This window comes from Cutaneotrichosporon cavernicola, assembly GCF_030864355.1.
Source record: "Cutaneotrichosporon cavernicola HIS019 DNA, chromosome: 2".
Classification (NCBI taxonomy): Eukaryota; Fungi; Basidiomycota; class Tremellomycetes; order Trichosporonales; family Trichosporonaceae; genus Cutaneotrichosporon; species Cutaneotrichosporon cavernicola.
The window spans coordinates 2,523,788-2,548,585 of record NC_083394.1 but is presented as its reverse complement, the minus strand read 5'-3'; the positions used below and the strand labels follow the sequence as shown (position 1 = coordinate 2,548,585).

The 24,798-nt window shown below is 58.9% G+C and overlaps 12 protein-coding genes across 12 annotated transcripts; 6 read left to right on the top strand and 6 right to left on the bottom strand.

Annotated features, from left to right (window-relative positions):
• Window positions 1–2,245: 2,245 nt before the first annotated feature.
• CcaverHIS019_0209950 (uncharacterized protein) lies at window positions 2,246–3,450 on the top strand (the record flags this gene model as incomplete). The annotated part of the gene is made up of 8 exons (XM_060598069.1): window positions 2,246–2,377; window positions 2,408–2,466; window positions 2,646–2,661; window positions 2,698–2,817; window positions 2,854–2,870; window positions 2,907–3,001; window positions 3,066–3,285; window positions 3,339–3,450. 8 exons carry the CDS (start codon window positions 2,246–2,248, stop codon window positions 3,448–3,450), a joined length of 771 nt encoding a protein of 256 aa, XP_060454899.1.
• A 365-nt stretch (window positions 3,451–3,815) lies between these two features.
• CcaverHIS019_0209940 (uncharacterized protein) lies at window positions 3,816–5,146 on the bottom strand (the record flags this gene model as incomplete). Its single annotated transcript, XM_060598068.1, has 4 exons — window positions 3,816–4,170; window positions 4,400–4,642; window positions 4,693–4,769; window positions 5,117–5,146. 4 exons carry the CDS (start codon window positions 5,144–5,146, stop codon window positions 3,816–3,818), a joined length of 705 nt encoding a protein of 234 aa, XP_060454898.1.
• A 25-nt stretch (window positions 5,147–5,171) lies between these two features.
• Window positions 5,172–6,944, top strand: CcaverHIS019_0209930 (uncharacterized protein; the record flags this gene model as incomplete). Its single annotated transcript, XM_060598066.1, has 5 exons — window positions 5,172–5,866; window positions 5,901–5,952; window positions 5,999–6,427; window positions 6,463–6,680; window positions 6,713–6,944. The coding sequence occupies 5 exons, from the start codon at window positions 5,172–5,174 to the stop codon at window positions 6,942–6,944; spliced, it is 1,626 nt and encodes a 541-aa protein (XP_060454897.1).
• Window positions 6,945–7,287: 343 nt separating this feature from the next.
• Window positions 7,288–8,251, top strand: RPL19B (uncharacterized protein; the record flags this gene model as incomplete). The annotated part of the gene is made up of 3 exons (XM_060598065.1): window positions 7,288–7,357; window positions 7,543–7,834; window positions 8,023–8,251. 3 exons carry the CDS (start codon window positions 7,288–7,290, stop codon window positions 8,249–8,251), a joined length of 591 nt encoding a protein of 196 aa, XP_060454896.1.
• Window positions 8,252–8,641: 390 nt separating this feature from the next.
• Window positions 8,642–9,992, bottom strand: CcaverHIS019_0209910 (uncharacterized protein; the record flags this gene model as incomplete). Its single annotated transcript, XM_060598064.1, has 5 exons — window positions 8,642–8,778; window positions 8,892–9,092; window positions 9,126–9,193; window positions 9,257–9,663; window positions 9,708–9,992. 5 exons carry the CDS (start codon window positions 9,990–9,992, stop codon window positions 8,642–8,644), a joined length of 1,098 nt encoding a protein of 365 aa, XP_060454895.1.
• Window positions 9,993–10,233: 241 nt separating this feature from the next.
• On the top strand, window positions 10,234–10,960 carry CcaverHIS019_0209900 (uncharacterized protein; the record flags this gene model as incomplete). Its single annotated transcript, XM_060598063.1, has 4 exons — window positions 10,234–10,266; window positions 10,344–10,366; window positions 10,645–10,765; window positions 10,910–10,960. 4 exons carry the CDS (start codon window positions 10,234–10,236, stop codon window positions 10,958–10,960), a joined length of 228 nt encoding a protein of 75 aa, XP_060454894.1.
• Window positions 10,961–14,340: 3,380 nt separating this feature from the next.
• On the bottom strand, window positions 14,341–14,967 carry CcaverHIS019_0209890 (uncharacterized protein; the record flags this gene model as incomplete). Its single annotated transcript, XM_060598062.1, has 4 exons — window positions 14,341–14,368; window positions 14,430–14,434; window positions 14,556–14,685; window positions 14,735–14,967. 4 exons carry the CDS (start codon window positions 14,965–14,967, stop codon window positions 14,341–14,343), a joined length of 396 nt encoding a protein of 131 aa, XP_060454893.1.
• A 1,466-nt stretch (window positions 14,968–16,433) lies between these two features.
• CcaverHIS019_0209880 (uncharacterized protein) lies at window positions 16,434–19,272 on the bottom strand (the record flags this gene model as incomplete). The annotated part of the gene is made up of 3 exons (XM_060598061.1): window positions 16,434–18,397; window positions 18,434–19,152; window positions 19,187–19,272. 3 exons carry the CDS (start codon window positions 19,270–19,272, stop codon window positions 16,434–16,436), a joined length of 2,769 nt encoding a protein of 922 aa, XP_060454892.1.
• A 231-nt stretch (window positions 19,273–19,503) lies between these two features.
• AOS1 (uncharacterized protein) lies at window positions 19,504–20,847 on the top strand (the record flags this gene model as incomplete). Its single annotated transcript, XM_060598060.1, has 7 exons — window positions 19,504–19,570; window positions 19,612–19,669; window positions 19,714–19,891; window positions 19,928–20,098; window positions 20,140–20,437; window positions 20,472–20,616; window positions 20,652–20,847. 7 exons carry the CDS (start codon window positions 19,504–19,506, stop codon window positions 20,845–20,847), a joined length of 1,113 nt encoding a protein of 370 aa, XP_060454891.1.
• Window positions 20,848–20,872: 25 nt separating this feature from the next.
• Window positions 20,873–21,716, bottom strand: SOH1 (uncharacterized protein; the record flags this gene model as incomplete). Its single annotated transcript, XM_060598059.1, has 4 exons — window positions 20,873–20,969; window positions 21,005–21,124; window positions 21,372–21,505; window positions 21,606–21,716. 4 exons carry the CDS (start codon window positions 21,714–21,716, stop codon window positions 20,873–20,875), a joined length of 462 nt encoding a protein of 153 aa, XP_060454890.1.
• Window positions 21,717–22,064: 348 nt separating this feature from the next.
• CcaverHIS019_0209850 (uncharacterized protein) lies at window positions 22,065–23,272 on the top strand (the record flags this gene model as incomplete). Its single annotated transcript, XM_060598058.1, has 3 exons — window positions 22,065–22,643; window positions 22,680–22,843; window positions 22,876–23,272. 3 exons carry the CDS (start codon window positions 22,065–22,067, stop codon window positions 23,270–23,272), a joined length of 1,140 nt encoding a protein of 379 aa, XP_060454889.1.
• A 195-nt stretch (window positions 23,273–23,467) lies between these two features.
• On the bottom strand, window positions 23,468–24,574 carry PEX14 (uncharacterized protein; the record flags this gene model as incomplete). Its single annotated transcript, XM_060598057.1, has 4 exons — window positions 23,468–24,052; window positions 24,087–24,140; window positions 24,181–24,441; window positions 24,518–24,574. 4 exons carry the CDS (start codon window positions 24,572–24,574, stop codon window positions 23,468–23,470), a joined length of 957 nt encoding a protein of 318 aa, XP_060454888.1.
• Window positions 24,575–24,798: the final 224 nt, after the last annotated feature.

Here is a 24,798-nt window from a genome sequence, read left to right as displayed (position 1 = left end):
AACAATGCTCGGATCTATGGTGCAGAAACCAGCATGCCCTGCCCCGCCCCCGAAGTTGACCCGAACATGAGCCAAATTCGCCAAGATGGGCCTCAATCAACCATTGCTCTATCCGATAGCTCTGGCTAATTCCATGCTTGGACCGCTCAGCCACCAGCCTATTTGTGCTTGATCTTTTCCATTTCCTCCGGAACGATGCACGGGCTGCGTTTCAGCCTGCGCTCGTTTACACCGGTTCACAAAAGCAAGGGCCGTATCCGCGATGCGCGATGCACCGCTCGATCCGGGGTTTATGCGGGTCCGATAAGCCGCTCGCTCGCCACGGCTGGGCACATGATGTCGCTCTGTGGCTGTCCTACGCCACTATTTACTGGCGAGCCACTCGGGCCACTCGGGCCACAGTGCTCTCCCTTGCCGCCACCGATATGTGACGCCCCCACCATTGTCTTTGCTGTCACGGGTCGCGACCACTCGGGCCACTCGGGCCACAGTGCTCTCCCTTGCCGCCACCGATATGTGACGCCCCCACCATTGTCTTTGCTGTCACGGGTCGCGATCATGAGACCAGATGGCCATGCACGGGTCTCGGGTTTACGATGGATCTGCACCTGGGCTCATGTGATGGCGGACTGGAGGATCTCTCAATCCTTGTCTACGGTCATGTGCACATACGCTGGGCAAACCCCTTCCACCTGCTAATCTTCATACACTACTCGATCTTGGATGCACTAAAGAGAGCTCGAAGATGGCCGGTCTTGTCATTGTTCAGCCCAGTTGATAAAGATATGGAGTGTTTTTGCGACTGCGGTACTGTGAGAGACAGCGGCCGAGTCATGCCATTGCATTGGTGGTATTCCAGCCTTGAGCTGTGCGGACAGCGGCGCACGGGGTACCTGCTTGTAGCGCAATTGAAACCGGAGAAACTCGTCTCGGGCCTCCTGTCGAGCGACCCCGAACGCCTGGGAGCTCAGTATCAAACATCGCGACGCTCTTGATCAAGTGCCGTGAAATCTCAAGTGCAACTTGGTCCTGATGGCGTACACATTCGCCTGCCAAGTCGTCCAGCGCGCGGACAAGGTCATTTCAGTGCGCACGCCGAGGAGATTCGGCTTATCCCCATGAGTCAGCAACAGAGGTGACAACCCACTCGTGCCAGCGACTGTCGAGTTCATAGACGTAGACGCCACGCTCGATGCACTCGCCGCATGACCACAACCTGCTGGTGAGATGGTTCGCGTGCTACTTATGGATGTCTGAACACTATGCCATCGCGGAGGTACCCGTCTGCCTCGATATATCTCATCGCTTGCTCTGTGTGCCGTGGAACGTACCGTGCCGACCACCATATGCGGGGAATCCCGACCACGTACGGGTGTGAGAACATGTTGATGTCGTGGAGATATCATCCGTGGGAAGTAGCACCCAGCCGCAGCTTCTGGTTATCGGTGAGGCGCCGGGGTGGCTGGGTCCCTTCGGGGCCAGCTCAACCGAGTCTTTCCCTGTATTCGGGATGACGGAGGAGGCTGTGACGGAGGTCATGTTGAGATTGAGCCAGGATGTGTAGATGTTAGACAGCATGCGACGGACAGGTTGTTGTGTTTGTTGGGTGGAGACTGAGGAATGGGTTTGGACGCGGATGGATGATGGATGACATCGGGTGTGAAGGATTAAAGAGGAAGATCCCCTCTCAATAAGTACTCATCGTATGCGACCACGTTAGAGGTTAGAACGACAGAGAACGAGGACGGATTGATGAAGAATGGGTGAAAGGAAGACCGACGAGGCAGGTTGCATTCCATACTTGGCTGAGCTGTATGAGAGTGTGCACGCTGTGGTAGTCGTGTAAATGTACCTGCCACTTCCCCATGTCCCCGTGTTGCCTTTCTCTCATCCTTTCTCCGTCTGCCTCGCTTCTATTCTTTATCGATCCAGCATCCAACGTTGCCATAGTCATCCTGCTGGCAGCTGCGCCACTCTCACGGCCCAACCCCATCTCTGCTCCCCAAACGTTGACGCTCGCACATCGCCAATGCTCTGTCGCACTTTAAGACGCCTCCGCCTGCAATGTGTACTCAGTGTACACTCACCGCTCCAGCCAGCCTGCTTGCACTCTTGGTCTGGTGGGGGTATGACGCGGACCAGGGAAGCCTGTGACGTTGGTGCCTCCACATTCCCCGCTCTCTCCACACCCCAACACATTCGGACCATCTTTCACTCCCTCCGCAACATCCATTACTCCTCTACAATGGCCTCCGACACTGTCTGTTGCCCGCCTCAGGCACCGCGCCCCAAAGTCGCACATCCCGTCTCCCAGAAGTCGGGGTACGAGGCCGCTGGGACGTACGAGAAGGTCGGCGACTTTGACAAGGTCTATGTTGTGAGTCCCGAGTGGGCATTCTGACGCAAGACTGGGCCCGAGAAGGCCGACCATGCGGTCGTCGTCATTTACGACATCTTTGGGTTTTGGTACGTGCTCGTCTGCTAAAGGGGCGGTGAACCCTCGGATCAATCGTGGACACTCTGCTGGAGCGAGTTCTAGACAGACCCCACTTCTACAACCACGCTACCGCACCCTACCATCTCACTCTATCCTGCACTCCTCCGCGCCTGCTTAAACAGCAACCTCTTGCAGAACCTAACTACAGGGAGACGTCGCTGCGTGTGAGGCGGCGTAGTTCGGCTGGCAACTGATGACAGGGCTGGGACCTCCTCGCAAACCACCTCACCCTCACCATCCCGCACAAGCTCTACGCCCCAGACGTATTCCGGGGCAAGCCGTTCCCGCCAGAGAGGGATGGCGACAAGGAGCTGCTGAAGGTATGTCTACGTGCGTACTGACGCTGACGCTTGCAGAAGTTCTTCGAGACGACGTGAGATCTCACCTGGCGCGAAGCAGCTGATAGCAGCGCCAAGATCTCGGACCGCCTGCCCGAGGTAATCAAGTTCGCGCAGCATCTCAAGAAGGACTACAAGACAGTCTCAATCCTAGGCTATTGCTGGGGTGTGTAGAGCAGGGCTGCAATTGTAGCTCTTGCCAATACATGGGGAGCAACCGCTAACGCCAGGCGGCAAGATCTGCCTGCTCTCGCTCGCCACGGACACGTTCCATTCCGGCGCGACGTGCCACCCCGCTATGATCACCGACGAGGACGGCGACAACCTAGCACGTCCCCTCGGGTTCTACCCGTCCAAGGACGAGCCTACGGAACCCGTCAACTATATCGCAGCTAAGATGAAGGAGAAGCCGTTCGCCAAGGAGTGCGACTACGTATTGTATGACACTGTGTGAGTTGCGCGTCTGAGTGATGGGAAACGAGAGGAGGAGGACTAACACGCAGCCACCACGGATGGGTCGGCGCCCGTGCCGACCTCAGCGACCCCGAGAACCGCAAGCAGTTCGATGCTGTGTACCAACGCCTCGCGGACTACTTTGCGCGCGTGAACGCGTGAGCTAGTCTGTTGAGGACATCTGACATTGATAGATCAAGCAGATGCAAGATGTGAAGCACCGCGGTGGTGGATGGCTGTGGGTGGTGTCAGAGGCCTCGCGAGGGTGCAGCATCATCCATTCATTCCTGAACTGCGTCCTTTTGCGCTCTCATCAGGCCCCGGACGCGACTTGGGCCTCAGAGCACCCGCAGCTGCAGACAAGGCAACGACGGTCAGTTCACGCACGACCAGGCCCAGTCGCCCAGTCCCGCCTGTTCCCTTCTCCAACCCCTTCACGCCGCACCGGCTCTATGATGTACAGCAGACTGGCCGAGCCCGTCTGAGATGCATGTCGTCCATAACCCTATAGCCCGCGATCATAACGATTACTCGGCGGTGGTGGTGGGGAACTCGAAGACGACGTCCTTACCGGCGAGGACCTTGTACACCGAGGCAAAGCAGTCGAGCTTGTACTCGAGGGTGTTCTGGTCCTTGGCGTCAAGGTAGACCTTGCCGACCTTGTGGCCGTCCTGAGCGACACGGATGCGCTTGCCGGTGATCTCCGAAGGGAAGACGAGGTCCTCGAGGGTCTTCTCGTGGACGGCGGTGAGGGTGCGCGAGCGGGGGCGCTTCTGGCCGAGCTTGCCGCCCGACTTGCGCGACTCCTTGGCGAGGACGCGGCGCTGAGCAACGAAGACGACAAACTTGTCGGAGAGCTTCTTCTCGAGCTCACGGGTGAGGCTGATGGGATAACGATATTTTGGGCATTACGACGGCGTGTGTCGTTGATAATCGCGAAAAACTAGTCAGCATCCTGGACAGGGGTACGTTCGAACCCGGTACTCGCGGACCGAGGAAAAGCGCGGGGAGGTGGCCCTAAAAAGAACCTCCGTCTACCCGCGCATCTCCTGGTGGCGTGTACCGGGTGGGCTGCGCCATGAGGCTGTCCAGCTGTGAGAGGACGACTTACCGCTGCTGGATCTTGTGGAACGCCTTGAGCTGAGGAACGGGGACAAAGACGACAATCGCCTTCTTGCCGCCCTTGACGTCGACCTCGCGCGCCGACGAGATCTGGAGAGGAGCCAGCTCGTTCTGGAGGTCCGAAACGTTGGTCTGGAGGTCCAGAAGGGCCTGCGCGATCTGCTGCTCGACCTCGGTGGGGGCGGTGCGGGGAGCGTTGGCGCTGCGGAAGATCTTGGACTGGTACGACATGCTGGGCGTTAGGATGTTGCTCGGTGTCCGCGGTGCTGGGTGCCGACTCACATCGACGTTTTTGAGGGTTGGCGGTTGGCGGACGGGCGGTGATGGCAACGACCACTTGGACGATGGGCAAGCAGATCCTGAACGGAGTTAGGGCCTCATCTCCGTTCGACATGACCTTAACGCCGAATCCGACAGATGGTGACTTTTTGCGATAAAAATCCCTTGTTAATAACCCCCCTTTAAACTATTTCCGCCCTCCACGTGGCCCTAATGTGTGTCTTGCCCTGAACTCCTGAGACCCCGTGGGGGGAGATGTGACTGGTCAGGGAAAAGAGCACAATAGGCAGTGCCTTTCCAGCATCCTCCCGAGTATCCGTCACGACAACCAGATCAACTTCCGCCGCGACTTGAGTATCCATCTTCCCATTCCTTTCCATTACACTCCCTCTCACATCATCGCCGCCCCTCAAGGTCGGCACCTTACGACTAACGTGATGAAACGACGCGACGTCATGACGCGGCGGTCCTCCCTCCGTCAAATGCGCCTCTCCAATCCAGTCAAGGTCGTGATTGGCGTTGTCGTGCTCCTGTTCCTCTTTGCGCCATGGCGCCGCGCGCCACGGTTGACGATCACCGCCGACGAGCTATCCCGACTATGGACAGTCCCGCGCGAAGAGGTTGCGGAACGCTACGAGGCAGCGCGCACGGCTGCCCTTCACCAGCGAGGTTACAACGCGAAGAAGGCGGCTCGAAGTGTGCGAGCGCCCCGCAAGTTTGGCGACGGGAGTGAGACGTTTGACGCGAGCGTTGATGCGTACACCAAGCGGTTGCGAAAGTTTGTGTCGCACACTCTAGCGTCAAGCACCTCCCGCCTCGCGTTCGAGGACTCATTGTCGCGGCTAGCTCGCTTCGCGCCTCCACGAGGCGCGCCGCTCCCTCGCGCGCTGTTCAGCACTGACCGCGCCGGTGACTCGGGCGTCGCGGACCTCTATCGGCTGTGGAACGCGCTTCTTCCTCTCCCCGTTGAGCAGGAGCTCGCTGCCCTCCTCCCCGAGACCGCGTGGGCTGAGCCGGCGCGCAAGGGCGGAACGTGGTCGAGCATTATCGCCGACGACGGACAGATCGATGCACAGGTCTCCGAGTGGCTCGGCGCAAGCGTGTTCGATCAAGAGAGTGCGTGGGGCCACACATGGGAGCAGCTCGAGTTTGGCGTGCTGCGCGCCGACGTCTACCGGTGAGTCCTGTAGCCATAACATTGCTGACTTCAGATACATGGCCATCCTGTTCAGTGGCGGTGTGTACGCTGACTCGGACACAGCGGTAAGTTTATGCCGCGTCATGTTGTCCCACGGATGCTAAACTACAGCCCATCGCACACCCATACTTCTGGGGCCTCAACGCGAAGTGCATCACGCACCCAGATCTCGTCGCGCTTGAGCAGATCCTCGCGTACCACGAGAAGGGCATCGACACGACCAACCGCCGCGTCTGGGAGCGCGGATTGCCGGACAATGAGACTGAAGCGGAGCCAGCGAAGCGGTTCTCGCCTCCATACCCTGGTGTGCACCGGCACGAGCGCCGCGCACCGTTCCGCTTCAACCGCGAACCAGTGCCGCCGGAAGACGCGACGACGCTCCTTTCGCCAGACATCAACGTTGTCGTGGCCGTCGAGTTTGACTCATCAATCGCGTGGGACTGGCGCCGCTGGATGATGTGGTCGCCTCAGCGGTTCCGCCGCTCGTGGAAGAACTCTGGTGGGGGGCGAAGCCTGCAGTTCACACAATACGTCCTCTCCGTTAGTGCTACTGAGTGAACGTGCTGACGCGCAAGTCCAAACCGAACCACCCCATCTTCATTGACACGCTCGCGACGATCATGGACCTCGTCAACGTCGAGGCGCAGAAGGAGACGCCGACGCTGGGGGCGCTTGACCTCACGGGGCCGGGCCCATTCTCTGATGCCGTGCTGAGGTACCTCATCGTCCGCTATGGTGTGACACCAGATCAGCTGCGCAACGTCAAGGGTCCCGTGCGCGTGGGCGATGTCCTGTGAGTAGAGTGCTGGATGACGCTGACAACAGCATCCTACAGGAGGAGGCGATGCTTGCACCCGACACGGCGATACAGCAGCTGCTCACCCATGTCCGCTCCTTCTTCCCCAGTTTACCTGGGAGTGGTGCTGCGCGATCAGTACCAGGCGAGAGCCTGTGGTACTGGGGTACCGGGTACCGCTCATGGCGAAGTGGTGGGCGACGCGTCCTATTCCACGGTTTGAGCGGGAGATGGAAGGGGCAGGGCTGGAACGAGGACTAGAGTGCGCTGCGAACGATCAGGCAAGTATGAGCGCGGTGATTCGCGGGCTGGCGGGTCAGTAGATGATAGATAGCAGATAGGACAGGGGATGAGACATAGAGCACTGTGCCAGTAAACCACCCATGTATCAGTTGGACTTTCAGTTGGACTTGAACTGAATCCGGAAATAGCTGATTCTCTATTTCCAGCGTGTGCCACATCGGCGAGATTCGGTGTTATGTGATGTGCCGACATTTCCCAAACGATGTTGCGGGACCAAATTTGGTCGCCCGCCCGCTGGTCTGAGGCAAGAGTTGACAGTCGACAGCAGCGACCTCTATCCGTCAAGTTTACCACACCAAAAATGGGCCTTTCCAACCTGTCCCAGCAGAAGCGCCTCGCCGCCTCGGTTGCCGGCGTCGGCAAGCGCAAGAGTAGGTCTCGCGCGCGGTTTCATCGCGGTCTCTCCCTCAAACTCGGCGGTGGCGGGAAAGCGCGGATCCATCTCGATCTTGCGCGGCGCGCGCAAGGAAGGGATGGTGGATGGTGGCGTCGGGAAGTGGTGGCGAGAGGGAGAGACCTGTGACGCTTGTGATGGTGATGCGTATGCTGATTGCAGTCTGGCTCGACCCCCAGGAGGCCGCCGAGATCGCGCAGGCCAACTCGCGTTCGGGTGTGCGCAAGCTCCTTAAGGACGGTCACATCATCGTCAAGCCCACCGTTATCCACTCGCGTGCCCGCACTCGTGACCAGATCGCCTCCAAGCGTCTCGGTCGCCACACCGGCACCGGTAAGCGCAAGGGTACCGCCGAGGCCCGTATGCCCACCAAGGTCCAGTGGCTCCGTCGCATGCGTGTCCTCCGTCGTCTCCTCCGCAAGTACCGTGAGGCCGGCAAGATCGACAAGCACCTGTGAGTGCGAGCGAATCCCAGGCGGAGCCGAGGGTTGCGAGAGCTGTGGCAGTCGGAGGAGGGAAGGATGTGATGGGTGACGGCACCGAAGGGAGTCACTTGCCTCGGATCCGAAACCTTGTCCCTCACCTCTCGTCGCAACCCACGGCTGGCCACCGATTTTCTGCGAGGAGACAAGCTGACCCCAGTTACCACACCCTTTACCTCAAGTCGAAGGGTAACGCGTTCAAGAACAAGCGCGTCCTCATGGAGTACATCCACAAGGCCAAGGCCGAGAAGCTCCGCACCAAGCACCTCGCCGACCAGATGGAGGCTCGCCGTGTCAAGAACAAGGCTATGCGCGAGCGCCGCGCCCAGCGTCTGGCCGAGAAGCGCCAGGGCATTACCAACGTCGAGCGCGAGGAGGAGCAGCAGTAGACGGCGGTCTGGCTTGTAGGATAGTCATGCCCATGGGGTGTTTGCACGGCAACGGGGGGTTGTGGGGAAGCGGGTGTGTGGCAGTGAGAGCTGAGGGCGAAGGGCGAGCAAGGGCCGGGAAGGGCCGGGAAGGCGTTGTTGGTCGAACACAGGAGATCAAGGATGTTGTCAGTGAAGGTGGGCGTCACCTCCCCCAGTGGCAACGACACGGCGAAGTTGCAGGCGATGAGGAACACTTGAGCAGGTTAGGGCCCGTTGCATGGCATGAGAGATGGTCAGTCGTCACCCTCCCACCGCCATCTCACTCTCTTGCCAATGTACGACGTGTAACTGTCTGGCCGGGTCTCTTTCAGAACGGCGCAGCAGTGGTCATGGCTACATGCAAAGCTATCACAGCACATCCTTGAGGTTAGTCTTGGCACTGCCCCGCGCAAGCGGCTTGGGCTGGTTCGGTCCCGGCTTCCACCCGATGAAGAAGATGATCTGGAACGTAGCGGGCACCGACCCATCCTCGTTGCCGTAGAGTTCTGGGCGTCAGCTGGTTGAAACAGACGAGAAATTCTCGGGCCGGACTGGTGCATGACTCGTCATCTCGAGTCCCGCTCCTCCTGTTCACTCGCAGAGCCGCACTCTCACTAACCCTTGTAAATCGCCTCGGCTGCCAAGAGCACGTCGCGCGAGATCTGCGGGCGGCGCCCCAGGATCGCATTGCTCTCGCCCATGTCGCGCAGGTCAGCAATCAGCTCCCACATACTGGGGAAATTGATGGTAATCTCGTCCGTGTCGACCGTAGTCAGCGTAAACCCACTCCGGTTGAGGAGAGACGGTGCGTCCGTCGTGTCTGCGTCAGCTTGACTGGGGGGGGGAAACTAACCGATCATGGGCGAGACGCGGTTCGCGATACCCCCGCGCCGCTCTTGCTCCGCGAGCTGGAGCGACGTACTAATGTCAGCTTGCCAATGATTGGGCTTAAGCTGCCCGTCCTATCGTCGAGATAAGACGCACCGAAGCTCAAAGAGTGTGTCGCCACCAAGCACCGCGCCAATGAACACGCCGTCCGGCTTGAGCAAGTGGCGGATTTGGGTGAAGGCGCCGACAATATCGCCAACCCAGTTCAGTCCGCCAGCGCTCACGACGCAGTCAATAGTGTCCCGCATGGCCTCGACTTCTGGCTGGGCCAAGAACTCGCTCGACGGTGCGTGGATTCGCTCGGGCGGGTACACAAAGGTCTCGTCGGCGTCGCGGTTCAGCGCCCCTTCACTCGCTTCGACCATGATCCACCTCCTCCGCCCAGTTCCCACCACGCCGCCGGCCTCTTCAGACTGTGGAAGCTTGTCGCCCAACACTTCCTGCAGGATACGCGTGAGCTGTCCCGCGTGCGATGAGAGGTCGAGGATGGTTGAGGGCGGAACCTTGAGATCCAGGGGTCAGACCTATGGCCAGCTCGGAGACGTACCTCCACACGTTCTGCTAACCGGTCAGCCATCTCCTCACGAAGATAGTCGAGCACCTCGGGGCCCGAGATCTCGCCTGCCTCCGTGGCTTCGCGGAGGCGGATTACAGCGCGGTCGCGCTGCCGCGCCTTGCCCTCCTCATCGAAGACGTCGTATGGCCGCGTGGGTGGCGGCGCATCAGGCGACAGAGACGCGTAGTACCGCGCCGCAATACGGGTCGCGACAACTGGGCGGACAGTAGCGGATCGGGTTGATGGCCCAAGGCTACGTGCGAGGGTGCGCAGCATGGTCGTGATGGAGTGACTCTCTAGTGGGAATGGTGATGCAAGAGATGAGACCGACCTCCACCCAACTTTATTATCAATATTAATGACGTGTGATTGTCGGAACAGAACGCTCTGCTTTGTGAGGATGGCGGACCAATTGGACACTGATCGTTTGGTGCTGTTAGCTGATCGCTGCCACTAGAGTCTTACTCGTCGTCTCTCTCCTCTCCTCCGTCAATCACCCCCGGACCGAAACGCCAAAATGCCCTACGCCTTCAAGATCAAGCCCCAGATCGTGAGTATCCTCGGCGGAGAGTCGGACGTCTGGCAAATTCCCCCGATCAGCGCATGTGGATGAATGCTAACCAGCAGCACTTCGCCGGCCTCACCCCGGAGTTCGTACCCCCGTCCCCGCTGTGACATGTTGCTGACCAGGTTCTCTGTGATCGTTAAACCGCGCTCCGACCAACCTCCCCTTCACCACCCTCCCGTCGCGCTCCCATCACCGCGTCCCGAATCTCTGCCACATCTCGTTCATCTTCCTCGCGTCCTCGGCAAACTCCATCTCACGCCGCCTCTCGCGCACCTCCCTCCACTCCGTGACGGCTTTCCTTGCACTGTGTCTTTTGCCGACGTTACAACCCCACTCCGTACCCGACTTGCACACACACAGGCTCCTCCGCCCCTTCGCCTCGTCGGCTATCTTCTGGGGTGCCGGTGCGGGCATCGCCGTTTCGCTCTTCATGAGCTCGGTTCCTCTCTTCCAGAAGGACGTGCTTGACAAGATCCCCGTTGTGAGTGTGCCAAGAGAGCAGGGGATGAGAGATGAGAGGGCTGCTGCAGAAGTGGAGGAAATGCGCTTCATTGGGACTGTTTGATGGCCGGGCCGTCTTGGCCCTCCTGCTCTAAGCTGTCGCGCTTCACACAGCTGACTTCAGGTCCGCGAGTACTTCATCGACAACACCCCCGAGTCGGACAAGCCCTTCTAGACAACTCGTCATGCATAACAAGTGCTGGCTGGCGGCGAGCAGCAGGCTCTAGCTTCTGAATTCCTGACCTTTTACTTCCAGTATCGGCTCCCCCAACCACCTTTGGCATCTGGCCCCTTCCTGACAGCTTGGGCCCTCGCGCGCGTAAGAGCTATCTTCAGCGTACTCGCGTTGCACCAGCGCGAGCAGCCCTCGTGGGAAGTGATTTGGGAATGTGAGGCGCGGGATAACTGGGCATCCATCAGACGTATCTGCTTCTCAGGCCTCTCACCTCTCACCTTGCAAACCACACATGGCCATCGACGCTGAGCCTGTATCTCATACTGCAGCTACACTGTCTCCGGTAGCATCGGCAAACTACAAGCCAATGACACGGGCCCAACGGCCATTCCCACTGTTCCGTTTCGGCTCTGTTGTCGGGGCTTCCGCTTCGTTCGGTTCAACGTCGCTTTGTTCGCTACGGTTCTTTGGGAGTGTCTGCGTTTAGCGTCTGACACACTCGTTGTCACTTCTGGCTTGCGTGCGTTCTTTCCGTTACTTGTCGACGGCCGGAAGTGGAGCACCAATGGAAGTGGAGCACCAATGGAGCCGGGTGCTAATGCACCTAACGCGCTGATACGGACAGGTTTACCGTTCGGGTGAGCGTCGCTGTCGGTATAGGGGAGACGCCACATGCTTATGGCCGGTTGATTGCCAGCTGTTGTTGCGAGTCTGCAGCTCTGCACAGAACAGAGCTCACAAGTCGGTCCTCAGACGACGAGAGGGTCACGTGACGTCGCCATGTTGTTCGGTGCTTCTTGTCGTTCGCTCCGCTCTTGAACTGCACGCATTCTTGGCCGCGTTCCTTGTTCCACGACATGATAAGTGACTCCAATGTCAACCTACAAGGCAGGGCAGGTTTGTGATCAGTCTCTTCTTCGCGGGGAACAACTTGTGGCACCAGTTGACAACGAGAATGTGGCCGATTGACCTCTGGTCGCCGTCCTGAATGTTGGCGATTGACCTCTGGTCGCCGGCCCAATAACGTGAAAGGCGCTACTAAGCTTGACAATTGACAAGAGCTAGTCCGTGTCGTAGATTGATCGAGGGAGCCAGTCTACTGCGATTGGGGACACCCAACGCATTCCCACAATATATCCACTATAATACGAGAGTGGTTGCACAGCTTCTACGCGGTGTGGATTAGACCTGGAGCTCCCTCCAGCGGCGGATTTCGGTCTCGTCTAGGATGTCATCGAGTGACAACCCCCTAACAGTCGGGCCCAGCCCTTGTTGCTGTTGCTTCCGAAAGAATGGAATCGGTTCAAGGCAAGAAATCCCGATGGAGCATTGGAAACGCTGCTGGAACACCTCAATACCGGCTTGGATGACGTGGAACCCATTACACGACGAAAGCTACTCCTGAACAAGGTATATGCAGATAGGGCTTACCGCTCGCTACAACAAGATCAGCTACAGACTGGGAAATGGGGCCAATCATGTCCGACCCGAAACATAGCTACAACCGTAGTCCGATTGATCGGGGGGGAGGGGGGGGAGGTGTCGAGTAGGTGGAGGAACTTCCACGGTCTTCTCCCCCTTTCGACCCTCGGATGACGGCGCCTTGGACAACCGCGCGGCCTTTCCTGGAGGAGGCGGGGGAAGGGGAGTTCGTCGCTCTCTCCGCAGCCTTGCGCTTCTTCTCTTGGCTGCGTCGTCCTCTCAGTCGGGCACTGTGTTGTCAGCGCTGATTCACCACTTAGATGCTCACCTCGCCCAGTGAGGCGGGCAATTATCATGGCCCAGGATCTCCAAGATCTCCGCTATGGCCGCAGCCGTGACCATCCCGTTGTTTCCATGGGCGGCGACTGTAAAGTCCTCGCCGCGCGGTCCGGCCCAGTGGTGATGGGAGGCCCCAACCCGCTTGAGTCTGCAGCCTCCATCCTCCAGGACTTTCTTTAACCGCAGGTAGGGCTGCGATATGGCCATTGTGGTGGTGGTCGTGGTCGTGGTGGCGGTCGTGGTGGTGGTCGTGGTCTACTGAGCGTTGGATGGGCCGTTTGGAGGACGGCAGTGGCAAAAAAACGCTAGAGAATGTTGTAATGAACAAGAAAGAGTTGTTTGCACTGACAACAGTTTTGAACCTGCTCGGGCTCCAGAGCTAGTGGGCCTCGTAGGGGTCAACAACGGCAACATCCAAAGGCCGAGGAATATCTCAGATTCCTCACTTAAAACGGTCACCAGTTTCGCCCGCATTAGGAGACGCGCGCTTGGCCAGTTGCCGTCGAGGTTTTAGGGAATTGACACGGCAAATGTCCGTGTGGCTGGTGAATGGCAAGTCGACATGTTCCTGAGTGGCTTTGGGATGGCGTTGTCAGATGTGGTCAGATTCAGAGCTTGAGTCAGAGTGAAACCTTAGCCGAAGGCGGAGGAACTGCTCCGTGTTTGCGCAGCGGAAATCACGGAGGGAGGATATGACGACCGGGAGGGAGAGGGACAGGATGTCATGCAAAGGATAAGTGTGGATGGAGAAGGGTGGAGATGGATGGAGATGGATGGGGATGGTGTGGGACGTAGGGGCGGAAGGGGAAAGGCGAGACCAACATGCGCCGTATTGCATGCATTGGCCAGACGTTATGTGAGATGGCCCCCGTTCTCGATGTGGGTTGGCCGCGGTGCTGTTCAGTGATTATCAACGAGTGTCAAGGATGATGGGTAGAATGACGGTGTCGTGATAAACAAGTATTGGAATGAGAGATGTCTACATTCGAATCCATCTCACTAATCATCTTATATTCTGGGCCACGCCAGACAGAGGTCCGGAGGGCCGGGGATAGTCTGGAGAGATTGTCGTGTGAGGCCTGGTATGTGGCGCGGAAGGAGGCGCTTGTGGCGGAGCAGCTATCGGCCAGGCTCCACGTGCCCGCGCCGTTCGTAGGTACGCCTTTCCGCATAGACGCGTGGTGATATTGTTTAGACACAACGATAGTGCAACAGCCGTGCTAGTGCGATGGTTCCAATTTCAACCAATTTGAATATTTAAACCAATTGAGTATTCACAAATTAATTTCGACCAGTGGCTGCCAAATTATCACGTCCAGCCGACGTAGTATGAATACCGTGCCATATCGAGGAAGGCTGGTAAGCCTGGCAGGTCGCAAGATCAGCCGCAGCGGGCGACTCCACTGCTGGGACAAGCAATGCATAATGCATGAGGCGCTACCAACATTCCGGACGATACACACACTGAGGGAAGTGCGGGTAAGGCAAAAGGATAAGAGGGCAGAGCAGTCGGAGCCGAGCTAGTGGTGCGGATTTATGTACCAAAAGCCTGGTGACGACGTAATTATTGGAACAAGTAGCTTGAGATGGTAGAGATTGTATTCGGCGGAGTACCGGATCTAGGAAAGGGAACGACTGGACGGACACCTATGGTCAGTATGTTGTGGGGAGGTGTATTCACTGTTGAAGTGGGCGTCATGGAACATACGAGCGCTTGGTCAGACTTGGTACCGATCACTTAACGACGGCGAGATTTGTTCTTGTACTTGGGCGACGGCTTGGAGCGGTGGCCTGGGGGTTGGGGAGCTCCTGTTTGCCGTGCTGCCTGCCCCACTTTCCGCGAGCGTTCTTGCCCCGTGCAGCGTCGGACCTGATGAGCCTCGCTCGCCAGCTCCTCCTCATGGGCACTCTTGTCCTCCTCCTTGATGAGCTTCTCATACTCGGCTTTGCTAAAGGTACGGCCGCTGGAGGTTCGTAAGCAGGTGTAGGGAATCAGTTTATGAATAGGCTTACCCTAACCAAGAGTCTGGGCAGTGCCACCAGCCGATCAGATTAATAATCTGTTGGATGTAAACCGCCTTGACTAAGCCATCCCGGCCGTGCTTAGGGATGTTGAGGACCGCAGTTTCGACAGGGTGCACCCACGGCTCGTGCGCCGAGCCGTTGCCCTTGCCTGGGTATTTCCGTACCCATCCGAGTTTGCATATGACCCTTAGGACGTCTCTCCAGGGTTGGTCGCGAGCCATGGTAGGGTGGTATCGATGCTGGGGTGCCAAATGTACAAGATGGTATAGTACTTGATCAAGAAAACGAGAGTAGTTGTGCAGGAAGCCGAGGATAGGACTCGCAACTTTAGAGAGGGAGCAGGCCGAGTGGGATGATTGAGAATACTTGCACAGACTGGAGAGAAGGATGGAGGGGATGGAAGAAGATGAGTTATTACAAGGTGATGGCCTATAACTGTAGGAAAGTGAAGGCCAGTGTTTGCCAAGTGGTTTACTCGCCCAACCAGACACCCCACTGGATTTCACTGGCGCGACTGAATGATACGAGGTCCGAAGCAAAAGCGCACTAGTGTCAATTTACTAAATTGAGTCTTAATGATCTCAAGAGAGTGACAATTCGGCGAAGGATGGTGGCGCACTTCGCGCGATCGCGTGGCTGGACTCCGATTCTTTCGACGTCACGCTGAGAGCAGCATTTGACAAACAGCGCAAGCGAACGCTTATGCCGGATGTTCTTCCGAATTATGGGAGCGACCCCAGATTGGAGAGATCGGGGGTGTGCGTGAACATCTCATGGATGGGGGGTAAGCACACGCTGCGATGCCTGTAGCCCGAAGCTTGGTAAACTTGAGGGCGACGTGAGGGAGTGTGGCATCGATTTTACCTGTGTAAGCAATTCAAAATGCCTGAAAAATCGGTTAGTCAAACAGAATCGTGAATTGTAGCTTTGAGGAAACGGGGGTAATGGGGGTCACGCGAGGTTTCAGATCCTCAATCTGATCTAAGATATTCCATGTGCAGCAGTCCATCCACTGTTTCAGTGACTGGGACGCGCTAGGAGGAATGTACATACCGGACGAAGCCGTCACCAGCGAGTCGTTGCGCGGTCGAACCACCCCGCGATTCCACAAAGCCTGCGCTTATTCTTGCCACCTGCAGGCGAAGACTTGTCGACTTGCATTCTGAAAATCTGTTTCGGTGGGGGAGGAGCTGACTTGACCTTGTCCAACAGCACGGCGACTGTGCCGGATGGGGGAGGAGGCGATAATGAAAAGCTGATAGAAAGCACTAGCGAATCCAGCGGAGGAGTGGAGAGACAGGAAACGATGGAGATGATGGAGGTTGCTCCAGTGTTTACCCGAAGAGCAATGGAGACGCTGGTAATGCATGAGAGAGATGTCGAAGGGAAGTTACAGTTCAGAACATGTTTTGGTGGTTCTCAGAACGACTTGGATCTGACGGACTGAATGGACTGTATTGTGCCAGAACTTTGTGTTTTACATGTATGATCCTAGAGATCTTGAGACTCTTTCCCAGTTCGCCAGCACCACATGCTCCACATGTGCCACAGGCTCACGTGAAGAGATGAGCACAAGACTCAGCTCCTGTGCTTCTAATGATCTGTCCCGGCCACGCGACCAGACGGATGAACAATGATGCATTCGTACAGAGGGGTGATATGCAATTCTAATGCTGTGGCCTATGCTCTACTCTCTCCGCTTCCAACCCGTCTTTCGCCCCATCCCCCTGCGCTTCTCCCGTGGCCTCCACTCCTTCGGTTCGGGGATGGCGGGTTGCGTGCGCGCCGAATCCAGAGGTGGCGGCTTTTCGCCCCGCTCGCGTGCGCGCTGACGGACCTCACGCGCAACACCAACACCACGCGAACGCCACTTGCGCCGCGTCGCCAGACCCTTCTCGTACGCCGAACACGCCCACTTGATCCGCGCGACGCCATCCCAGTTCTCGTCGCGCACCAGCTTGTTGTGCAACACCTCCAGGTCGCGGAACATCAGGTGTGGCGGCACGCTGGGTTCACCGATGCTGTCGGGCATAGTCATGCGGATGGTGAACTCGGGTGCGATGTATGGCGAGTACGTGTCCCGTACGCTCTCCGGCGGGTAGAGGCGCACAAACTCGTCCAGCAGACTAAGAGAGCGGCGCGTGTCCTCCCCGATCGCCAGGAGGCGGATTGCCGCCACCCAAACTTTCTCTACTTGTCGTTCACCAAGCCCAAGGAGGAACCGCTGGCGTTTGTTCGCAGGATTGGAGGCAGGCAGGGCCGCCTCCGCGATGTCTGCCCACTTGCGCCACAGGACCCACGCCTCCCGCCCCCACTCTTGAGCGAGAGCACGGTCCGCCTTCCGCATGCCACGGGCACATCGCTCCAGCACACCCAGGTAAGTGTAGCCGTTCGGCAGGATGGCATGGGAACCATACTTGGGAGCGGGTGTCTCGAGCTTCGCCCACGTGTCGTTGAATGTTTGCCGTGCCGACTCGAGGCTCGAGTGGCTCATGTGCAGAGCGAGGTACGAGTTGATGAGGCGCGTGGTGACCTTTACGCCGCGGAACGGGTTCGTTGCCGACGACGCGGACCGCGAGTTTGCATCGAGGATGGCCTCGAAGAGGGCCGTGGCCTCGCGCAATGCGTCCGCACGGCTAAGTGGTCCGCCTGGTGCGTCGCCCTCCATCTCCTCGAGTTCAGCAACGTCGGATGAGGCCGGCGCCACCTCCTCGGAAGCTAAACGCGCCTCCACGGAGGTGGCAGCCGAGTCCCTTGCCTCCGCAGAGGCTGAGACGGACCCTGCGCCCTCCTCCGCCACACCCGCCTCCGAAGCTCGAGAGCTCTCAGCGGCGGCATACTCTTCGATGCCTGTCGCCTCCCTCATGACCTCAATTTCCTCCGCAACTTCCTTTCCCTCCAATGCACGGTGCTTGACGTGGCCACGCTTAACGCGTGGCCTCCAAGCAGCGTACGTCTGGAAGATGTGGGCCATCATCTCCTCGTCCGGTCCCTGCAACCCTGGGTGGCCCGAAAATGAACCTGCGCGGGCCAGGTCAACCATCTCGTTCAGCACCCAGCGAGCGCGATCGAGGTCGCCCGCGCGTTTCGTCCCCTCGAGAAGGGCTGAGAATGTCTCGAGCGTCGGTACCCAGGGAGACAGTTTGTTGGTTGAGTCCTCAAACGGCACCGCCGTTGCTTCCTCGTGCATGCTCAGCATCTGGCGTAGCAGTTCGTACGCCTCGAGATAGTCAGCCTTGGTGCTGCCGAGAGCACGGATGATCGCATTGTACTCGGCGGCCGTGGGCTGCATTTCGTGCTCCTCGATCATCTCGAGCCACAAGTCACGAGCGCGCTCTGGTTGCGGGTCCTGCGGAGCTGCGCAGAGGCGGATCATGGTCGTGAACAGTTCCTTGGACGGGATGGGATGCGCTGCGAGGCGCATGTGCGCGAAGAGGTCGAGTGCCGTCGCACGCGTGCGAGGATCGGGGAGCTCGGTCGGCGTACCGTCAACCAGGCGGGTCAAGACGAGGTTGTACGATGTCTGGGGGAATGGCTGGCCGAGGTTCTCGGCTTGTTGCAGCAGGTCGAGGGCGGGTTGTGCTTGCCCATCCGGTCCAAGCGTCGCCTTAATGATCATGTCACGGTGGAAGTCGGAGACGGGGAGCCCGACTGCTGTCAGTTACACGTATGGGAACCATAACTCACCAGCCTCAAAGTCCTCGATGAGGCGTGCGACCTCAGATGTCAGGCCCTTGGCCGCGTAAAGCTCGATGACCTCGTTGAGGTCGTCGGTGGTGGGGATCACGCCGTGCCGCTCCATCGTGCTGAGCAGAACTTCAGCACCGGTTGGGTCGGACCGTACAAGGAACGAGTCGAAGAGAGCGCGCCATTCGGATTGTGTCACGAGGCCGAGGGGGACAGTGAGGCCCGTCGGCTCGGGTGCGGCCTTCATGAGCGCAGCCGTGAGTGCCATGTGCGTCGCCACGCCCTCAGGAAGTGCTGGGACAGTGGACTCGGCGTCTCCCGCAGGTGCCGCAAGACGCTTCGCAAGCTCGCCCAGGAGGAAGCGCCGCTGGCCAGGCGTGGTGGTCTCGGGCGCGGCAATCTGCGGGAAGAGATCCTGGGCGCTCTCAGCCGCGCCGGACAACACTACATTCTTGTAGAACGCACGCAGGTCGTCCTCCGTGTACTCGGGAACGTGCTTGATTGCGTCCGCGGTGATCTGCTCCTTCTCCATCACGTCAATCTCCGCCTCCGTCGGGAGGTTGGCGAGGTCGATCTTCTCTTCCCTCTCCTTAGGAGGTGGTGGAGGTCGGTAGAGGGGAAACTTGCTTGGATCTGGGAGACCCGTGTCGGGCAGTGGCTGCCGCTCTGGCGCCGTCTCTGCGGTGTCCTCGGCTGTTGCCACCGGCTCGAGCACGGTGCTGCGGTTAGTTTGACTGGCAGGCGCACACTCACCTCTGCAGCCGAGATGACAGCGTCGAGTGGAATGTTCGTGCCGCCCGCAGGCGCACGATGTCGCGCGCGAAGCTGGGCCGCAGCATCAGATGTATGTATATAGGAGGTCGGGCGATCACAACTGTGAGTGTTCCAGAAAAATGTCTTGAAGGTGGAGGTCCAGCATTTAGCGGAGGCAAAAGGATATTAGGAAAGTGTATTAACCGCGTTGTTGTTATTTCATGACAGTCACCAACCTCCACCGACGTTAGCAAGGGGACCATCCAAGTTGACATCACCTTCCTCGTTGTTCACCCTTTATAAACAAAAGTACCAAGATGCCTGCGACCGAGCCATCGGCACCGTCGACACCATCAGCCCAACCGGGCAACCGTATCACTGAAGGTGAGCTTGGATCTTGTTCATATTGAACCAGCTGACAGCAGATGAGGCGTCGCTCTACGACCGCCAGATCCGGCTGTGGGGACTCGACGCGCAGAATCGGTGAGTAGATTTTCTCTGCGAGTAGAGTCCACATTGACCCTCAGGATGCGAAACTCGACCGTTCTCATCCTCTCCCTCCGCTCACTCGCACACGAGACGATCAAGAACCTCGTGTTAGCAGGCATAGGGCGTTTGATCATCATGGATGGAGAGAAGGTCACAGAGGAGGACCTGGGCGGCGGCTTCCTCTTCCGCGAAGAGGACGGTGCTGTGGGCTCGGAGGTGAGCTGTCGTGGATGACAGCATAGCTGACGCCAGCGTACAGCAGCTGCACTGCCGCAGATCAAGTCCCTCAACCCGCTTGTGGAGGTCACCGCGCTGCCAACCTTGCAACCGTTCGTGGGCGGGGACGAGACGGCGACGATCACCTTCCTCAAGCGGGAGAAGGTCGATGTCGTCGTCGCGTGCGACCTGTCGTATAAGCAAATGGTGTGTGCCTTCGCTCTTGCGCGGATAGCTCTGACCTGCAGGAGGCTATCGACTCGGCATGCCATGTCGCTGGTACCAAGTTCTACGGGGCAGGGACATACGGGTTCTACGGCTTCGCGTTTGCAGACCTCGGTACACATCACTCGTTCACGTACACCGCGCCAGGAAAGGAGCCAGTGAAGGAGGTGATCCGATACAAGGCCATGGCGCAGGCGTTCGACCGCACGAACTGGGCACTCCCCAATGAGAGGACGGCCGAGGGCGGGAGCCCATTTGGCGGATACCGACGTGTGCTGAAAGCACGGCAGTACGGCCCAGAGCTCGCGGTGCCTGTGCTGGGTGAGCTTGGTGTTCATGTGTAAGCTAACGACAGCATTATGGGAATACGAGAATCAGCACGGCAGCCTCCCAACCGGCCGTGAAGGGCAGCAGGAGGAGCTCACAGCGATCACGGCTGAGCTGCAGACCGCTCTTGGCGTGCACCCCAAGCTCCTTAACGCGAGCGCTGACGTCGTCAAGTGAGCTGCTGGGACGCGTCGTCAGCTGACCTCAGTCACTTCGCTGCGCACGCGACCGACTGCTTCTCGCCCACGCTCGCGATCGTGGGTGGCTTACTCGCGCAGGACGTGCTGCGCTCGATCTCGCGCAACGGGTGGCCGATCATCAATCTCCTGGTCATCGACAGCCTGCGTGGCACAGCCACGTCCTCGCCATGGGGCGTCGCCCCTGACCCCAGCCTCCCCACGTAAACTCTAGACTACATATGATACAACATCAGACATCGGGCGAGTGTGCCTCTGCGTCGGCCTCCTTCTCCTTCTCTGGCTCGGGCTCGTCCTTGACGGTGGTATCTGGCACTTTCTCGGCGCGCCTGGGGTCAGCTAAAGTCTTGGTTGTCTGCTTCACCATGTCTCGTGGTGTCGGTTTGCCTTCTGCAAGAGCAAGTGGACGTAACCCAGGTCGCCCATGGCCTTGCGGAATTCTGGTTGCGCGAGGAGCGTGAGATAGACGAGGCAGGTGGGGTAGCTAATGTTAGCTTGTTCTGGCGGGCCTGTAGCTTCTCCAGTTGGCGTGCGGGTCGCACTCTTGCCACTTGCACTCTTCAACACTCCTGTCTCCGCATCTGCCTTGACCCTCTCTTGTCGGCCCCAGGCCGCGCAGCCCACGTTCATCACCTTCCCTCCACCTTCCCATTCCCACCCCACGACCGTGACTGCCACCTCCAGACGCACCACTCTACACACCACATACACAGCGACGCCAACCCACTCACACAATGAAGCGCACATACGCCGGCTTGCGCCAGTACTCGAGGTACTTGAGGTACTCGATGAACGCGGGATCGTCAAAGTACTTCTGCACATGCAGTTCGTGGAGGTACAGCGGGTTCGCGAGGCACTGGACGAACTGGGGTCAGCGGAGGCGTTGGCTCATTCTCTCTCCTCCCTCTCCTCCTTTCCCGCCCCACTCATCGCCCGCTCCACATCAAGTCGAGGCCCATACGCACCTCCAGCTCGGCCTGGAAACGCTCCAGGTTGGCCTGCCGTTCCCTTGGTCGGGTAGGCACCGTGCCGTCCGGCAAGGCTGGTGGTGGGAGCACGGTCGGGAGGGGTTGCATGGATGTTGGATGTCAACAATGTTCTGGTCAACCTGGAAGGAGATGTTCGATGGGATCACGTGGAATTACATAAGGATGTTTGTCTTGGTCTTTATTTCGGGTCAGAGCGGCCCCTCAATGTATGCATCCCGTTCGGACCACCTACTGCATCTCATTATCGGCCTGCTGGTGCTACTCGGTGCTACTCGGTACCTCGGACTCGCTGGCCAGCTCCATCAATTTGCGATCGTCCAACTTTTGCTCGCAGAGCACCGAGAACGAGGGAGACACGCGTCGCCACCCGGACCGGCAGCCGAGAACGTCAGAAGTGACGTGACAATTTCGAACCAACCTTTGTCCTCGTCCACCATGTTCTCCGTATCGCGTATCTTCTCCCGCGGCCATCGACCACCACTACGACCACTTATTCGACTAGCACATGCTTCCGCTTCCGCTCCGCCCCTCGGCCGCGAGGGTAGTGTCGGGAAACATCCCTTCGATCTTGGTGAAGGGCCGCCTCCGTCCTCGGCTGGCGGGGGAGGGGGGAAGCGGGACAAGATGCGCGATGGTCCTGCAGATCCCATTGCTGGACCGAGTGGTCGGCCGCGTGAGGCCGAATCAGTTGAGCCACAACCAGAGCCTCTGATGGAGCAGAGCGTACAGACCCCTCCCCCCGATGCGCCGCCCCCCTCCCCTTCCCCTTCCCCTTCCCCCTCCCCCTCTCCCGAGGCACTAACCCCGGCCGCAGCGCTCCCAACGCCTACCGTTCTGCCTAGCCGTCTGTCAGCCGCACACCCATTCGACACGTTTGCGTTCGTGTCCCGCCTCGGCGCCAACGATGTATCGCCCACTACGTCGCGGACATTGATGGAGGCTGTACGGAGCATGATCGCCCACCGGACGGAAATAGCTCAGACCCGCATGCTGAGCCGCGAAGAGATGGATAATGTGAGTAACGGGCTGCGCCAAAGGAGCTGACAACAGGACGCGTACCGCTTCAAAGCGGCACTGAGCGATATCCGGACAGGACACAGTATGCGATCTAGACGGGACGGGGTGGCATTACGGTCAGCTGCCAGCGCGACTCGACGCGAGGTCGATGGACTCGAGCAAAAGATCAAAGAGGATATCGGAGTTTTGAGGCATGAGTGAGTCTGCATCTGAAAAAAGCTGATAAAAGTATCGAGATTGAGACGAATAATCGCAAGGCCGAGACGAGGAGCGATATGAAGCGCTTTGACATTGCGCGCGAGGAAATTAATAACAAGTTTACCATCTCGCTTGGGGACTTGCGGACCGAGATCGAGGGGGCAAAGTGGGAAGCGACGACGCGGGCGATCGCCATCATCGTCTCTCTTGTCGTTATTGGCGTCGTGGTTTCCACAATGGGGTCCAAGCCCGCCCCAGTGCCTGTGCCAGCGCCGGCTAAGGCTACCATGCTCGACGTAGCGGTGGGGACAGACAACGAGGATCACATTCGCGAGGCGGAGGAGGAACTCGACCGGCTCCTCAGCAAGGTCGATCAGAAGCGTCGGCGAGAGGCGGCGCGGCGACACGACGGCGAGGGCCGTATCTAGATCACTAGAGGCTGTACATACACATCTCATAATGCAAATAGGTAGCATCTTTATGGGCGGGACATTCGGTGCAGGGCACTCCCAGCGGCGTCAGTCACCCAATACCAAACTCTGCTTCCATCCACTCATGAGCGTACACAGCGCGACCCTGTCACTACTAACGGTATGTCTACTGCCAACACTACTGCCGACACTCTACTCCTTGGTGGGGCTGCTAGCGCCCGAGCCGCCAGCAGCGCTCGACGCTGCGCTCGCACCGCCGTTGCTGGGCGCCGCGAGCTGCCAGGCCGGGATGGAAGCCTTGCCAGTACGGGGCGCAAGGAGGGCGTTGGCGGCCTGCGTAGTGGCGCTAGGCGTGCCAGGGACGGGGGATGCAGCGCCGCTCGCCTCGGGCGCCTGTCCCTGCCGCGCAACGAGAAGCGTCTTGAGGCTACGCAGCTCGCTCTGCAGCTCGGTGAGGGCGGCATTCTGCGCCTGGCTGTGCTTCTCAATAAGGCGGGGGACAAGCTCGCGCACGCTCTCAACCTCGCCGCGCACCTCGCGCATGTCGTCGCGCCAGCGTGCCTCGGCATCACGCACCGCTTTGGCGGCAGCCTCGACGTCGTCCAAGGCAGCCGCGACGCGCGTACGCTCCTCCTCGGCCGAAGCGGTCAGCGCCTCCGTCTGCGCCTTCAGGTCGTCGAGGGCAGCCTGGGCGGCGTCGTACTGCTCCGCCAGAGACGCTGAAGTCTCCTGGAACGCGGTCGACGAGGGCGGCTTGAGATGAGGCGTGAGGTATTTCTTCCGTTAGATTTGGCTTTCAAGGTAGACTCACCCGTGCAAGTGCAGTCAGGCCGTACACTACACCACCCGAAACTACTGCCATGATCTGGGGTCAGGAATATTCGAGAGGACAACATTGGACGCACAAAGATGTCACGCCAGTCGCGCTTGGGTGGCTCAGGTGGCGCAGCGTACACTTGTCCGAAGCCGTAGTTCGGAGGAGGGCCGGGACGCGCATATGCTGGTGGCGCAACTGGCGTGGAGGTGACAGCCGCGGGCGCGGTAGCGGGTGCGGTGCTCCCAGTCCCCCCGGCCGCAGCCTCGTTGAGCGCCTGCTGGATTTCGGCCTCGTTCAGGCCTTTGCCCTGTAAGAACTCGATGCGCTGAGTGAGTGGAGACGATTGGACCTGCAGATTAGCAAAGTGGGCAGAAGAGTAGCGGCCGTGCGCAGGCCCCGGGGCTGTCCGAGAGGTTGAGACGCACCTTGGGGTCGTTGAGGAAGAGGACGGCATTGTTGATTAGCTCTTGCCTGGAGCTCATGGTGAAGGATTGTGGATGGTTACGAAAGAATGAGAGTGAGATGGGCGGCGAGAAGAAACCAGTTAGCGTGCCGTAGCCCTCACACCACTCTCCCTTTCGGGTATATCCACGCCCGGCCGGCAGCGGGAGCAAATCCGGCTCAACACTATAGCAGATAGCAGGCCCTTATCGAAATATCGAAATGTTTATTCAATCCAAATTAACAGTATCATTTAGTTGCCTAT